The sequence below is a fragment of the Lagopus muta genome, chromosome 1 (genome assembly GCF_023343835.1).
Source record: "Lagopus muta isolate bLagMut1 chromosome 1, bLagMut1 primary, whole genome shotgun sequence".
Classification (NCBI taxonomy): domain Eukaryota; kingdom Metazoa; phylum Chordata; class Aves; order Galliformes; family Phasianidae; genus Lagopus; species Lagopus muta.
The window spans coordinates 111,043,968-111,060,880 of NC_064433.1; the positions used below are offsets into that span (position 1 = coordinate 111,043,968).

Here is a 16,913-nt window from a genome sequence, read left to right on the forward strand (position 1 = left end):
CAGTTCTGCTCTGCTTTGCACGAAAGGTCATACGTAATCCGTGCATTAGCAGAGAAGGAATGGAAATTCCTAAGGCTGCCTGACAATCTGTAATGGGTTGCAGGAAGTTGTGGGTTTTTTTAGTAGTCTGCTAAAATGTGACAACTGTGGCACTGCACTTGGTCTAGAGCACAATCTTCATGCTTTAAATGTTTTATGCCTAGAGATTTCTTAGTGGTACTAGTTTTTGAATTTCATAGACATGCAGACATTCCAGTTTCACTCTGTGAAAGATTTCTTTATGTAATCTGTCAAACAGCTAAAACTTTTCGGAAACTTACAAGTGTTTTTTTTTTCTTTATTAAAAAAAAGTCTTGGCTGGAACATTGTGTCTTCTCAGTTCCTTTCCTCTTCCTGTTTCCACATTTATATGCCTGTTCAGTGAAAACAGTGCAAGGATTTCAAAACCGGCTTGCTACAAATTTGCAGTTATCTTCATTTCATTAGAGCTGAGAAAAGAAATTACAGATGACAATTATAAATGTGCATTTCACGGGTAGATAATGATTCAGAGTGCTCCAACTTAAAGCAGTATCTTTTTGTTGCAGTCTGTTTTTAAATAAAGTTGACTTCTTTAAATGAGCAGAATAAATTATTGAAAAAGGCTGGTTATTATGTTGAAATTTTGTTTCATAAAACAGCAATGTATAAATAAAACTCTTCATAAAATAAAGAAATAGCTTAAAGATAGGATCCTTTAGCACAGAAAGAATTTTCCTACTTTAGTATGGCTTTATTGGGTTTCCATCTTGTCATGTCATAAACAGTTGGACACAAGCCTCACAGTATGAATATATCTTCTAAATTTTCCTTCACATTGTTTCATAACACCAACCACTGTTAAATATCTATTATCTACTTTACACAAATAAGCAATTCTGTTCTAAATTCTGATGACTAATTTAATTTCTTTTTTTCTTGCTTGTAATCAGATGAATCCTCGGCAGTGGAGCCATATTTCTGAAAGTGCCAAAGATCTGGTACGCCGCATGCTTATGCTGGATCCAGCAGAAAGGATAACAGTATATGAAGCACTGAATCATCCCTGGTTAAAGGTAGTAAAACCAATTGTTTACATATCAGTTCCTTCTTAAAGGGATAAAAAGATTTGTTTGTTTAAACTTTTCGAAGTAGACATGACACTGTATAAGATAGAAGATTTAAATTCTTTGTGAGATTAGAGCCTGAGTTTTTTGTAATGTCTAACCTTGAACCCTTGTTTAGCCAGAAGAGCAAATTTACTTAGGCATCATGGACAGCATAAGAGCATACATAGCAGGACTAGATGAAGCTTGAAGAAAGTAATTGTATGTCTTTCTGTGGCTCTCGAAGTCCAGAGGAGTGATTTCTGATCTCTTTATAGGTCCATTCCATCTAAATCTCTTCCCTATTATGCAACAAGTAGCTATGCAGTGTAATACACTACTTAACTGCTTAATTTCTTAATTAGATTCCTGAAATGTCCCACTGAGTAAAAAAAGGTAGTGGTAGGTTGCTGAAATCTGCTGTAACTATATAAAATTACATGGCATCTGGTAATCAAATTATTTTTCAGTGGTGGCAGAATTTACAACACAATTTGAGCCAGAGCACTGTGTTTTCTTTGGTAGAACCTGATTAATTCATTATTTATCTTTTTTATCCTCCATTTTTTTTTCTGTAGTGCGGGCCCAAGATAAATGTAATAGAGCATTCATTTCAAAAAGCTGGGATTCTGGTGTAAAACAAGTAACACTCCTTTAATTTAGTCTGTAATAAACATAGGTGATCTGTGTTTGCCTGCATTTTGACTTTTTCTCATATGAGCTTACCTACGTTTAGATGCCAGAGCAAATGTTTTGTGCAAATGGGCAGATTCTGCTTATATTACAATTTTTGTGTCTGTGGTCTTGTTGCTGATCTTGCCATTAACTGTTGAAAGATAGGAGTAAAAATTTAATTTGAGACAGTCTTATTTCCAGGCTTAGGCTAGCATTCTGTGAGTCCATTCTCTTTTACTTTTGCCTAAGATAAATTGCCTTCCCTATTGACTCAGAATTTTCTTCTAGCCCTTTCTATAGACAGAGCCAAATACAGCATGAAACAGAGCCATTTGACACCATATAGAGTTTGAATTACTTCTGCCATTGATTTCACTCTGATTCAGGAGATCCGTATGATAAACATTTGCATTAAATTAACAACTGTATGTGGCTTCTGTGATGTTTTGGGGAAAGAGAGTACTCAGGTGCTGCAAGTTCTCACCCCACTGTATACCATTTACTTGTAAATTTTTTATCTGCATCTACAGTGGAGAATTCAGTGGAGTGTAAGTTAGCACCTGGTGTCACCAGCCATTGAGCTGTCACTTTCTGTTCTGTTATGCAGAAACCCCAACTCACGAGCTGTCTTCAGGTATCAGGAACCCTTTAAAAAAGTGTCTGCACATGTTGCTTCAGTGGCATTGTACTACCAGGAAGCAGAGCTTCTTCATACTTGCCAGCTTCAAAGTTCAGTGCTAGCCACAAACCAACTTACAGCGTAAGAGTAAAGCAGAAGTCTAGACTCTTACTGCAAAGTGAGAAACAAAATCACAAAACAAAAGTATCCCTGGCCCCAAGTTAAGGATTATTTCAAAATTCTTTGATACCTGTCAGTTTTTTGAAGTTATTTTTACCTTAGATTGCCTTGAGTCCTTATTCTCCTTATGATACTTAGTAGCTGATACATTTTTTGCCTAGTTTCTTAATGTTGAGATAATATTAAGAACTTATATTTAATCTTTGTTTTCTTTTGCTGTGTTTTAAGGAGAGAGATCGCTATGCATACAAGATTCATCTTCCAGAGACAGTAGAACAATTGAGAAAATTCAATGCAAGACGAAAACTAAAGGTAAAGCGAATGTCGTCTTAACATAGTTACATAATTTGAATTTTAAGTAGTGTTAGTAATTTTAAAAGCACTGAGAGAAATCTATGCTCTGAGGTCAGCAAAAGTACAGAAGTGAAACTGATATTCACAATCGCCTATCACAGAGATGTCTTGTTAAAGGTGTTCATCCCTTCTGTCTTTGTTCAGAGTTTTCAAACTGAACTCCAGCACAAATTGTCTGGTGTCAACCAAGTTGTGTATGAGGTCTTCCTTTTACATTGATATGGTAATTCAATATAATATGAATTACTACGAGGGAGAGAATTGTAACAGTGGCTTGTGGTATTGCTGTTAAGTTTATGGTAAAAGGAATATAATAATGTTCACTACTTTTCTTTGAGGAGAGCAAAAATGTCTTCTTCTGTTCTATACACAAGATTATGTCTCATCCAAAAAGAAAAGAATGTTAACATTTTATAGCCCAAAACAATATCATTTCCTGTCAAAACAATAACTATTCCTGTCTTAGGAAGCTTAACAGAAATGTTTTTAAATCCACTGAAAGTCTGATATACCTTTAACAGAAGCATACAATACCACTTTTTGTGAGTTGTTTTTAAATTTGTAATAAATGCAGGATCAGATGTATAGAGTAGGTGCTTTGCATTAATTTAATCTAGCTACAAAGCAATTAATGATTAAGGTGACATAGTTACTGTGGTTTCTGATAGATAGCACTTTGTCTTAGGTGGTTTGTGTTTCCACGTAATGCTTTAATTAGAATGTTAGCTCCATTACATTTTAGAATATGACCAGTTTCCTTACTCCAGAAATAGTCTCAGATCTTTTACAGATGTCTTTTTTGAGGAGCCACTATTTTTAGTCTCTAGAGAGCCTTGAAAGCACTACTTGTATTCTACCATTTTCTCCAATCCACCACTGTTCTGCAGAGTGTTTTCTGAAATTGCTATTTAGTTTGCATACTGCCACACCTGTAAGACATTAAAAATTGAGTGTTTAAGCTCTAGTTTTCTTAAATATGTAAATATACTTCGGAGCAGATGACCATTTCTCTAGCTTTTTAACTTCCCATCTAACTACTCATTTTTGCTGTCCAACATTAGATGTAGATACATCATGGATGTCAAATAATGCTGAAGTGTCTGATTATGACAGTTTCTCAAATAGCAATGTATTGCTTGGCTTCAAAGAGTAAATCTTTATACTTGCTAATCCATCCAATCTAGGAAAGACAAAGATAAAGTTTTTTCTCTGTTGGAAGAGAATGTTTTTTCTTGACAACTGCATCTTTTAGAAATTTCAGACAGAATTTCAGAAATTTTCTCCCATTTGTATGAGCACAACATGTATCCAGGGTTTCCTTGCTAGAGTTTCCATCCCACGTCCTGTCACCCTTACTTTTTACTGTAGCCTCTGTGTGGCATTTTTTATCTCTATCAAATTAGATAGGATTAATTGATATAGATTATATAGATAGATATATAGATATTATATAGATAGATATAATATATAGATATGATAGAGTAATTGATTATCTATTTTTAATGTTATGTATTTGATTCTGGAATATGTTGATCTATAGGAAAAAAAATATTTTTTTACTTTTTTCCTAACTAGTGTCACTGTTTTTTTTTATAAGCTTGTGTCCTTCTTTTACCATTTTTGTACCAAATGTTCTGCTTCAGAGGTGAACACAAAATTAAAAAAATTTTTAGTGATAGCTGATGCAAATTACATAGGTCACTCCAAAAGTAATGCCTCCTGTTTATTTCCATGGAAACTACAACAGATACAGGAAGTACAGTAACTGATAAGTTCTCAGCTACACAGCACTGATTACCAACATAGTCATCACCATTAACTGCATTTTTGCCAACAATGAACAAGAACGTGCATGCCATGCTTACAAAAATCTGCACGAACAGAAGTGACACCCTGTTTCACTGGTGCTCTGAGGGTGTCATTGCTAGGAAAACATTGCCCACTTGGTCTATCTTTAATCGGCCTGAACAGGAAGTCAGAAAGTGCCAAATCTGGACTGCACGATGGGTGTGGTTTTACAGTCTAGCCACGATGAACAATGTGCTCCACAGTGTTCAAACTGGTATGCAGCCTGGCATTATCATGTTGCTTCTTCTCTGGCCTGACTCTGGAAACTCAAGCCTTCAACTTAGTGTCATGATGTAGCAGAGTCGATGTTTTGTCCAGATTCCAAGAAATCCGGAAGTATTACCTCTTTCCTATCCCATAAGACAATGCACATCACTTTACCTGCTGAAAACTACATCTTCATCTTATTCTTCGATGGGAAATTTGCATGTTGCCCTTCCATGGATGGCTATTTTTACTCTGGCACGTAGCAGTGACATCACGTCATCACTGGAAATGATGCTATCAAGGAAACAGTCATCCTCCGCCTTGAATTGGGTCAATGCATCCTGACAAACTTGCACACAGTGTTTTTCTGTTCCTGTGTCAGCATTCATGGGACCCACCTGCTGCAAACTGAGATATTTCAGTGTTGCCACCATCATTTCCAATACACTGAAGCTGATATTCAGCTCCGTACACAGTTTCCTGCTTGTAATCCACTCATTTGCACAGATGAGCTGATCAAGACTCTCTTCATCCTGTGATGAGACTGCTGTGCATGGCCACGTGGAATGTAACCTGTCTTCCACATCACTGTCACCACTGCTGAAACACACCACCCACTGTCTCACTGTGCCCACAACCACTGTTTGGTCTCCCTAATAAATGTTCAGCAAGTATCAATGAATGTCTGTGGACACCATTTTTTCAGCATGGAGGAATTCAGTGACACACCTTTGCTTCATTCTCATTTCCATGTCAGATGCCATTGTGTCAGACTGCCCCTCTGCTGCTATCTGCCACATGGCAACAAAATGGAGTGGAATATTGGCAGGAAAGTTCAACATCTACTGCCATACCACCACCATCCACCTCTGGCATCATGGGACAACTTAATAAAACTGGAGACATTACTTTTGGGGCAGCCCTCATAGAAATTAATAACAGAATTGAATATTAGCTCCATATAGTTAAATTACTTGCTGTCTAATATTTGGAGCTGAAACTGTAAAACATGTCAAGATTATCTGTAAGCAGGCAGAGTTGTAACTTTTCTGGGCATTAAAGGTTTCTGTGTTGTTCATGACTTTTCTCTAATTGTTGGGCATATTTAAAATTTCTCCAGTAAGTGCAGTTAATTTAGTGCATTTAATGGAAACCTGCACAGTACCTGTTGTTTCTAACAAAAATGTTCTGCCAATCACAGTGCTCAACGATACATTCTAAAAAGATTTTTCCATGGCTGCAACCCCATGAATAGCAATGATAAATAAACTTGGAAGAATGTTATTATTTCAAAAGGTTTAATTATAAAAGGTGTCTATTTGGGGGAAGAAAATCCTATATTTCTTTGCTTACTGAAAGTAAGTTTTATACCTCAGACTATCCTGAATTGTGTTTTGTGTAGATTCTCTAGGATTTCTGGAGATTTTAAGGACTTTTGCTGAATTCTTTTCTGTTTTCCATAGCTTACAGGGTTGTCCTTCATTATGTCCTCCCAGCATGATTATGATCCATTACATATTTATAAGGACATGGATCTAAAAAATTTTAAAAAGCAGTGCATGTTATAAACCATGCACTGATTTGCTGCTGATAAATTTGCTGATAAATCTTACCCATTGCATGGACATGTATATATTGTCATGGAACCTGACTCATTTGATTAAATTTTTAATTATCTCAACTTGCAATTTTGAATTGTGCTGAAGAAACTAGCACGTGATCTAAGCAAAATTATTGTTTTCTTCAAGCTTTTTAGTTTGTTATTTAGCAACATTGCAAACTAGTTTAACTTCAACCTTCCACAATGGAAGACTATTCTTGCTTCTACTGAGAGGCTTGGCGCTGAGTTTGGGCTTATCAAAGTGTTTTCCAAAAAAGAACTGTTGTCATGAAATCCCTCATAAAGAATATAGTTACTGATGTCCATAAAAGTAGTGTACAACCAGCTCTTAAATATGGTTACTGATAATAGCAAATCAGATGGATACTATGAAATTTGTGTACTCTTCACCAGGAAGGTCAACACACAACAAAGCTTGGGAAGTTCAGTGACCAAGCATGTATGGAAATGTTTTATTAAACTACTTTGTGTAATTTAGATTTTGTGGGTATTTTTATTTAGGGGGCAGTACTAGCAGCTGTGTCAAGCCACAAATTCAACTCCTTCTATGGTGACCCCCCTGAAGAGTTGCCAGACTTCTCTGAAGATCCTACCTCCTCAGGTATTGTAACAGAAAGTGTATTTACTCCAGTCAATCTGTCCTAATTCTTTACTGACTAGAATACCAAGTGTTGACCAATTTCTTACAATTTCATAAAGTTTGACATTAAGTTTACCCTTAAATGGGAAAACGTGAGTAGTTTTCTGTTATAATCATAGACTTGTAGCATGGCTTAAGTTGAAAAGGACCTTAAAGATCACCTGGTTCCAACTCTCCCGCTGCTGGCAGGGTTTCCATCCACTAGATCATCAGGCTACCCAGGGCCTTGTCCACCAGGCTCTGGCATTATTTTTGACATTATGAGCCTGACCCCCCTGGTCTTCAGTAGCAAAGGGGAGCAATAAATGTTATGAGCATACAGCTGAGCGTTGGGCAGTACAGTGGTACTGCTTCCACCAGTACTTTTGTCCTTGACCCATACCTGTATATTTTAATCATCTCTCAATCCCTAAATTGGCAGCCCTGTCATAAATATGTATCTTAATTTTGCCAAAACATTATGCATAAAGTCTATAATCCCAAAGCAGGGATTTGTCTGTCTGTTCTAAAATTAGGATTTAGAATCAGCACAAGTGAACTTTTTAAGGAAAACGTAAAGCAATATGACTCTCTTTTATTTTTCTAAACAACTAAATAATAATGGCAGAATATTTAAGTTATAAATGCTTATAACTATAAAGCTTACTTTACCAGTAGGTATTTCAGGAACTTAATTACTTGTGCAAAACTTCTGTGTTACAGTGAATTCTCTTTCCCAGTATTTTCATAAGTGACAAAATTACTGAGCGACTGCAAATGTTATGTAATACTTTTCTGCTTTTTTTATTGAAGAATGTCATTTTTAGGAAATACTTCAACGTTATTAATACATAAATTCAGCAATATTTTTGTTGAAATTCTGAAATTTTATTTCTTGCAATTCAAATTCGAGTACTTAAGTACAAAGATTTGCTTAGAGCTGCTTACTGATCATAACGTTCATCTCAGACTGTGGGTAATTAATGTCTCATCACTTCAGGCAGTGAGCTTTTAAATACTCTGTGAACCTGTAGGTAAAGATATATATGTGGTTTTAAAGAGAATGAGTTCATTTGACTTCACCCATAATTTCTTTCAGTGCTTTAATATTGGCTTCCAGCTACTTCCTCCATTTCGATAGAACAACTACCAACATGTTTAGCAGTAGACTAAAAGCTGCAGTTCCTCTTCCCTGTTTCAGTCTCACATCAACAGGACATGTGTTTTCCTCATAGGGTGATGTAATTGCAGATATTGGTGTACAGCAGAGGCACACAGTCTATTTTTTCTGCTCACAGAACATATGAATCTAGTACATACATACATTCTATAGAATATTTGTGCTTCATTACCTTAATGTGCTATCATTACCTTGTCTTCACCTCTGAAATAACTGAAGCAATAGATTGTGTTTCTTAGAAAAGTGTTTTAATTCTTTAAAATACTGTTGATCTCACTGATGGGAGATCACAGTGATCAGGAAACTGTACCTAGTGAGTGCTTTCTGTGATATTTCCCTGACTGTATTAGTTGATAAAATACATAGTATGAAACACTGAGCCTTCCAAGAAGAGTTACTGCAAGTCTGAACTGCTGAAATTGCCAGATATGGAAATCTATGTTGTTTCCTCTTCAGATTTGCAGTAGTGATGTTTTCAAATTTTTTTGGCACATGAAAATAGTAGGGTCTTGTAATCTTTCTAAGCTGAAACAGTTCCTAGAAATTCGATATAAAACTCTCAATTTGTAGTAGAAAATTGGCTGTCTTCAGGTAATTGAAGTTTCCTTCCTAACATCCCATGATGATATTTCAAATCATGAACTCTAATGAATAGCATTTAATATTTTAAGTGTTGTTGTCTATTTAATCCTCCCATAAAATTCTATGGAGCATACCATTCAAATTAAATGATTTGTCAGGAATGAGCAAACTACTACTAAGATAAAGATGCAGAAATGTAAATGCTTATTGTTATGCAAATTGTATATCCTATGCTCTTCCAGGCTTATCTAAACACAGAAACAGAAAATTTCCGTTTTGATTCCCGTGTTAGGGTAGAGTTGTCCTCCCTCAGAGCACAATGAACATGAGACTGTTGGATGCTTTGAGCCTTTACCACCACAGCCATAGCCTGTGATATTTTGTGTAGTTGCAGAAAATATTCTTACTGGAGAGCTTTTCAGTGAGGATCAACCAATTACATAAATAAGTGGACGGGTATGGACAGAGATAAATTTCATTTAAAATCAATCAGGTATTTTTCTGCATGAGTCTTCTTCCTTTCTTGGCTATGGGGTCTTTTAATAATTCTTGATTCCTGCAGCTGTTAATTATTACATGTTTGTTCTGGGTGATCTATTTCCTCTTTCATCAGCAGTCGTCCTCTGGAGGACTTAATCCTGTTAGCACTCTGTAGGCAGTGTGGCAGAAGTCAATCTTACAGAATTTTGAGAGACTCTAAAGGCTCTAAAAGTGCTTTGAAAAGTTAGGCAAATATGTAATAATTAAATAATTATAAATTATTTTTAAAATTTAAATTAAAATAATATTTCTGAAGCTCTCTGTTCAGTAACTTCTTTAGTAAAGCCTCTGAACAGCTCAAATGATGAGACAAGCGTATTGCAAATGTATTTTGTTAGAAGTTGAAACATTTGACTGTTGCAGAACATTGTAAAATGCCACTTTCCCAAGTGAGTAACAGTCTTGGATATTTTTAATATGCTAAAATAAATATAAACCATAAGTAAACAATTAGCAATTGTAAACAATTAGTTGTAAAGGCTAAATATGACACACGAAAAAAATTGACCCAGTAGAGGGTATTTAAAGTGGACCATGGACCATGAAATTAATTAGGGAATGGAGAAATTTGCAATCTGTAATCAAGAGTAATCAATTTGCATTCTGCCAATCTTCCTCATCCTTCTCCCTTTCAACCCCCTCCCTTCCAGGCCCTCCTATCACTTGATTGCACAATACATAAGGCAGAGAAGACAGAGGTTGTCCTCTCAAATCATATGATAACTATTTGTTCTGTGATGGAAGAGACCGGATATATAATTTTTAAGTGTTTCTCAGGCTAAAGAATGAGCCTCACCAGTACAAAAACTTGGGATTTTTCTGAATTTTACTTCATCAGTTGCCCATTTTGTGGCAGACCAAGGAAACGCTGTGGAATTGTATGAAGTTTTGAGTTGGGAATTTGAATTTAGGAAGGCCATTTAGTTCACTCTGGAGTCTTAGGTACATTCAGGATGTTAAGGTTTTTGTGCATACAGTAAGCGAAGCCCATCAAATGAAGATTTTTCTTATAACTTTGTTTTTCCCACAACCTTTTTGTAGCCACATTTTCAGATCTACTGAGTCACTGTAGGAATTAACCTGATGGATAGTCTTTGGAAAACTGCATAATTGAATTCTAGATTAAAACAGATCTTGCCTTTTAGTTAAAAAGCTCTTCTCTATAGTACATGCTTTTATTTCTTGGTTTGTGGTATTGGTATTCTGTACGTGACTAACAGTTTCAAAGTACCCTATGAAGTTCTTGTAAGGCATTTTATATTGCTGTGTTTTAATTTAACCACACATAAAGTAGAGCAGCATATTAGATGCAAGACATACTGACCAAATTCTTAGCTGTGTGGTTAGCTTAGGCAACCAAATGGCACTGTTGCAGTACTTCTGAGCATTTATGCACTCTCTGAGCTCTGCAGTAAATGTGTAATATGAGGAACACAGAAGCAGTGCTTTATTATTGCATAGTAAGCAGGTATTTTAAGTCTGCATTAGTGTTTCTGGCATGTTTCTTCAAATTGCAAGGGAAACATTTTATATGACATTTCTTTATAAATACATTTTGATATTTTATGTTATTGCTTTATGTAAATAGTAAAGTTCATGCCTTTTTTCTTATTAGACTCTTTTGTCATCAAAAAATAAAAGCCCAATCTGACAGGCTTTCCCAGTGGAATCAAACAGCAAACATACAGCCATGTTGTCAGATCGATTTTAAACATCCATGGAACTAGTTTAATCCACAAATATTTTTGAGGAATTTACATACTGTAAAATATGAGCAGTGTAAACTCTTAGCTTAAAAACTCTCAGTCTCAGCTATATGAGGAAGAAAGATACTATTATGCAAATAATACCACTGATTTTCTAAATATTTGCAAAGCATCTTGTGCAGTGTTTTAAAGTATATGGGAAAAGGTAATAAATTGTATTCACCCTATAATTTACTGTTACTATTGCTCAGCTAGTTGTGCAAGTATGATTGACTATTGGTGTTCAGATCCTAAGTTGGAGTATTTCCAATGCTTCATTATTGACTTTGTATTTTCAGCTATTTGTCTTTGTTGTGGTGTGTTTAGGTAAAAAATGAAGTATCAATATAGCAAGTCAGCACTGATTAAAATCACTAATAAAGTGTGTATATTTCCAAATGGTTCTTGTAATTAAATCACTGAAAAATTTGTTAAATTATTTCAGTATAACATTGCTAAATTCTAATTAGTAAATATAAGTGTGTTAAGTAATTAATAACAAGTTACACTTCACTGACAGTATGTTATAATAGTTTATCATTTGATTTGCTATGAGCCTCTTACTTCAAAGCATTTTTGTCTGGGAGTTTTTTAAAATCGTGTAACAGTGTTGGAAAAAAATCTGCTATTATAGATGCTTAACATTGAATAATATATGTGCTACTTTTCCAATGCCAAGTGCTTGTTCTCCTCCTATCCCACTCTACAAGTCTCCACTCATGGAAACCGTGTTATTAAAAAAATTAAAAGAGATGGGGGAGGTATTGACAGTTTATTCATACTGTTTTATGGCTAAAGTAGTATGCCAGGCTGCAGCTTTATGAATTGCTTGTTCTGAAATCTTCATGCTGTTTGTTGTTTGTTCAAATGCTGCCTTCCTACTAGGACTTCTAGCAGCAGAAAGTAGGTATCCCTTCGTTTTCCTTTAAAGAATAGCATTCAGCTATAGTGTGTGTCTTTGCATGTTTAAAAATCAGCTTTTTTTCTCTTCTTTTTACTATTTTCAGTTTTAATACTGCCTGCTCGAGAAAAATAGCCTGTATATTGTGCTTAAAACTATATGTAACTTTCAAAATGTAATTAACCTGAAATAGTATCATTTTCCAGGGAATTCTGAGTGCTGTAGGTTAGAGGCAGTATTAAAATTAACTGGGATTTTTGTCTAATTGTTTTTTATATTTGCAACACGATCGAAATAAAAGTTAAATTTTCATTAAATTAATACAAAATGAAGTTGTTTGGTTTTGCATTTTAGTTCCCAAATTAATGTTTTCATGGGTTAACGACATTTTTCTCTTAAACACCGAGCATACGCTGTAGCATTAGTTCTATATTATTTTCTTGCTGTACCTTTGCATGAACTTTCTTGATCATTCTGTGTTGACAGTGGTATGTGACATATGCATATGCATTGTATATGTATGCATATACAGCCAATTTAAATAACTATACGATCTGTGACTCCTTAGTAAAGAAATATTACAGAGACATAGGGCGGATGTTCTGCTGCAAGTTAGCTGCACACTTTGTGCAGACTGGAAGCACAAGCACTTCTAAACTTGCAGAATGTGCTAGACAGAAGAACAAGTGTGAAATGTTAGACATTGTGATACACACCACAAACATTTCAAAACCAACAAACGCGGCATCTGAAAAGATAAGCTATAAAAGTGTTTCACCTGACAGCCCTACCATCCTACGTTGAGGCAGCAAGGCACGTGTCTATGTTTCCATCTCTGATCAAAGTCAGAGATTGTTGTTTATTTGATTCTTTTGATCTTAGAGATCGTGGAGCTTGTTTCTTTACTTCCTACTGCCCTCTCTCAGAATCCTCATACATATCATCCCCGTAACATAAGATTGAGAACTTGGTAGATTCTTATATTAAATTTCAGAAACTATTATTTGTATGTAGTTCTAATAAAAAAGAAGCTGTCGTACAAAGCCTCAGCCAATGATTTTGTTTTGAAGTGTACCACCTTCAGTAAATTTAATGAATAAAAGGCTTTGCTGCCCTCTTACTGGTCAGAAGAGCAGTTCCATACATTTTTGTAATGAGGAAGAAAGTACCTAAAGAAGTAGAAGTGAAGGACACTCATTTGTTAAAGTTGTTCTTTGTTTAGCTGCATGCAAGTATGCAGTTTGTGAGGTTTGGGTCTGTTCTGACCCTAGGCTGTTTTCTGTCACACTTGTGGCTGGTTTTTGGGAGAGAGAAGCAGGGAAAAGGGATTGGCAATCTTTTCCAATCTGTCACAGATTGGAAAAAATCTGTCCCAAATACAGAAGAAAGTCAGAGATACATGAACTCTTAGCGCCCCTGTCTGTGCATAATAAAACAAGGGTCTATTTCTTTTCATTTTCTCCAAAGTTTACTTGCCTTTCTTTCCTTCTGTGTATTCGTGAGATATTATTCCCTCCCCCCTTTTTTTTTTAATTATCCCACTTTCTTAACCATATTTTTCTACCCACACCAACTGCTTTTTTTTCTATGGTTTCATTATAGTTTCCATATAGTCTCTTTCTAGTTCTCTCCCTTTACTTTTTCTGATTTTTATGTATATATAAAATATATATGTGTACACATACATATATCATTACTCCCATAAAAGCTTCCCAGTAACATGCATAGAATTGTGTGCATGTAGGATTGTGTTTGTAAATGTACAGAGTACCTAAACTTGGCTCTTTGGTTTCAATATAGGAAGCAACAAGTCCCTGAACACTAGATAGGTGAAATCAGAGGAGTCCTTATCTGCCCTTATATTTCATTTGACTGTTGGCTATATATGTGAAACGCGGATTTCCTACCTTATTTTAAACTACAGTAGGCATATATATGCATGCTTCAGCTGTCTTCTGTCCTTACAGAGATGGTTGCTCTGGAATGAGTGAGCAGCAAAGAGCAGCAACTTAACTATGTGAAGTTAGAGTCATCTGAGCTCCAGTGATTCATGCAGATGTGGTATAAAGTAATGAAGAGCATCTGATCCTCAGTTGGCTTTCCATTAATCTAAAGAGTTACATCTGTAGTGGATAGGTCCTGTCATTTGTAAAATATTCTTTTCTTGCCTTTAATGAAAACAGAATATGTTTAGTTTTTGCTTTATAGGACCAAGAGGAAACAGAGGGGTTCTTTCTTGTACACTGCTAACTTCTGTCCGATGCTACTGAGACAAATGTGGGTTTTTATGTAAAGCACAGGCATAGAATTAATAATTATGCTGCTGTTGAGCCTAAACATTCATGTATTGCTGAAATAGACAACCTTCCGTGTGTGTCTGAGCATGATTTGAAAATATGTCTCTCTCGTGTCATCTGAGAGGCACGCATCATTTCTGCAACATTTTGATGTTTTTCTTATTACCTACTACATTAAACATTTATGCCTTGCACTTTTAGTTTACTCTAATCAGATGCCAACAGAACAAAGCTAATGGAGGCACAGATTTGTACTGTCATCACTGAATAGGTAGTATAAGTGTACAAGTTTCACTGGAGTCTTAATGTGCATCATAATGTGACAAAAGAACCTCTGAATGACTTGTTAATTTTTTTTTAGTACATGAAGCTTGAATCTCACATTGCAGAGTTCATAAGCATGATGTTACTTCATCAGATGAGTTCTGTCAGAATCTCATATTTACACGATGATTTTTTTTCTGAAAATATCTGCACTCAATACACAGAGATCATATTCTTGGGTTTTTTTATGAGATAGTATCTTGTGTCTTCATTCGGTCTTCCTGAAACCTAAGAATTTCTAGGAAAAAAGACATTTTTGTTGTCTTTACTGTATGTGCTAGCCTCAGATTTTTTCATAAGCAAAGTGCCTTCTAAAATGTGTGTGCTTAGAGATCCAGGATTGTTCTTTAATGTCATTTCCACTGACTGCACACAAGAAGGCAGCCGAGATGAAGTAGGAGGAAGTCGCTCGTGTTGACTATAGATTAAATGGCATAAGGACAGAATCATGATATATAGGGAAACTACAGATAACAGCTAATCTTTGATTAGTCATTTAAAAGCCACTGTAAAATCTCCAAAGCACATTTACCTATATATAACATATAAAGTAGTTGAAAAGCTGTTCCAAATTAAGAGAAAGAGAATGAACTGAATGAAAATGAGTAGGTGATGTGGGGAAATTAGAATAGTACTATACAGTTCTACAGATCCCAGGGGATTGAATCTTGTCAATGTGACTTTAATAAAAGTGTACTATTATTATAGTGGTTATTGCAACATCTTCTACAGAGTCATTTTCTGGAATACTAATTGCAGGAGGCTTGGAAAAAAGTCACGATTGTATAGTTCTGTATTTAGAGAAGGTCAGGCTTCCTCTCACAGGTTTACATTGCTCACAGGAGGGTTTATGACTAAGCAAGATTTAAATAAACATCTAATCATCAATATTAAATAAAAATTAGATTTCTCTTTTTCCTGTCTATTTTTCAGCAAGATTTTAAGTCTTTTTACCTAAACAATCTTTTAGTCACACAATCAGGGCCACATAAAAAGAAGCTTGTAATTCACTGTGCTGCCTATTGCATAAGACAGGATGTCTTCTGGGCCTCAGAATAACAAACTTTTGGGGGTGTTTTGTAGTGGAGACGTTCTATTGCAGAATATGGAGACTGTTTCTTAGATTAGTATTTTCAAGATTTTTTTTTTAATGTTCAAGGGAAGGATTAAGGAACTGCTTTCTCTCTCTAAAGATAGTTCCTCCAGCAAAATCACCTGTTCCAGGCTAGAATAGCTAGCTCCAAGGACGCGGTAACAACATTCTATTTTACCAAAGCTTCTTCTGCTTATAACTTGATGAACCATGATGATCTAGCCACCAGTGATGACCAGCTCTGCCTGAGAACTACAAATACTCTGCGGGCAGAATTCAGTTTAAGACTGTATCTGAATGATTATCTCCATAAATTAGGGAAATACCTGTGATGACTGTGACCACACACTGGACGAAAAAAATGATCCAAGTTATCTTCTTGTAAAGCAAATAGTTCTGACAAATATTAGAACTGCCTAAGTACACAGGAAAGTACTCAATCTAAAGTCCTGTCCTCCTAAGCTTCTTCTTTTAAGCAATGAAGTATTATACTTAGGAAGTCACTCTGTTAACTAAAAAGAGTTCAGTGTACTACTAATGACTACAGAAGACTATTTTCAGCATTCTGGCTGTTTTGTTTCTTTGTTTGTCTTTAATGTGAGAAGCCATAGCTTTCAGCCTTTCGGAGGTGTCAACACAGAGGGAGCTGTGAATAATCTCAGCTGTAGTTTCTTATGTAGCCTTATGGGAGTACAAAAAAAGTGAAGGTGAATGCATGGCCCAAGATACCATCTTTTGTGCACACTGAGAACACATATCCAGTTACAGTAGATTTCACAACACAGTCTTCTCACATAAACACATTTGGTGCAGGTTTTGTTTCTACACCAGTAAGAGAAGAGTCTTTTACTTTTGTCATTGTCCTTACAACCTTTCCTGCACAATCATTTGTGTCTGTATCTTTATAGTAACTTGATGTGCAGAGTAAGGCTCTTCTCACCTAATTAATTTAGGCACGTACAGTGGCAGTAATCAGCACTTTATAGCAAACTTTACAGTCTTTA

At 35.5% G+C, this 16,913-nt stretch overlaps 1 protein-coding gene across 10 annotated transcripts in view; it reads left to right on the forward strand.

Moving 5' to 3' along the window:
• Positions 1–16,913, forward strand: part of CASK (calcium/calmodulin dependent serine protein kinase) — a 195,196-nt gene that overhangs the window by 122,809 nt on the left and 55,474 nt on the right. For 7 of the 10 annotated variants that reach the window (XM_048937650.1, XM_048937674.1, XM_048937683.1 and 4 more), the window contains 4 exons: positions 972–1,094; positions 2,827–2,910; positions 7,130–7,229; positions 12,180–12,197. In XM_048937650.1, the coding sequence (XP_048793607.1) occupies positions 972–1,094; positions 2,827–2,910; positions 7,130–7,229; positions 12,180–12,197 (325 nt within the window). The remainder of the gene's footprint in view (positions 1–971; positions 1,095–2,826; positions 2,911–7,129; positions 7,230–12,179; positions 12,198–16,913) is intronic. The other 3 variants (XM_048937655.1, XM_048937693.1, XM_048937711.1) reach the window with 1 other exon arrangement.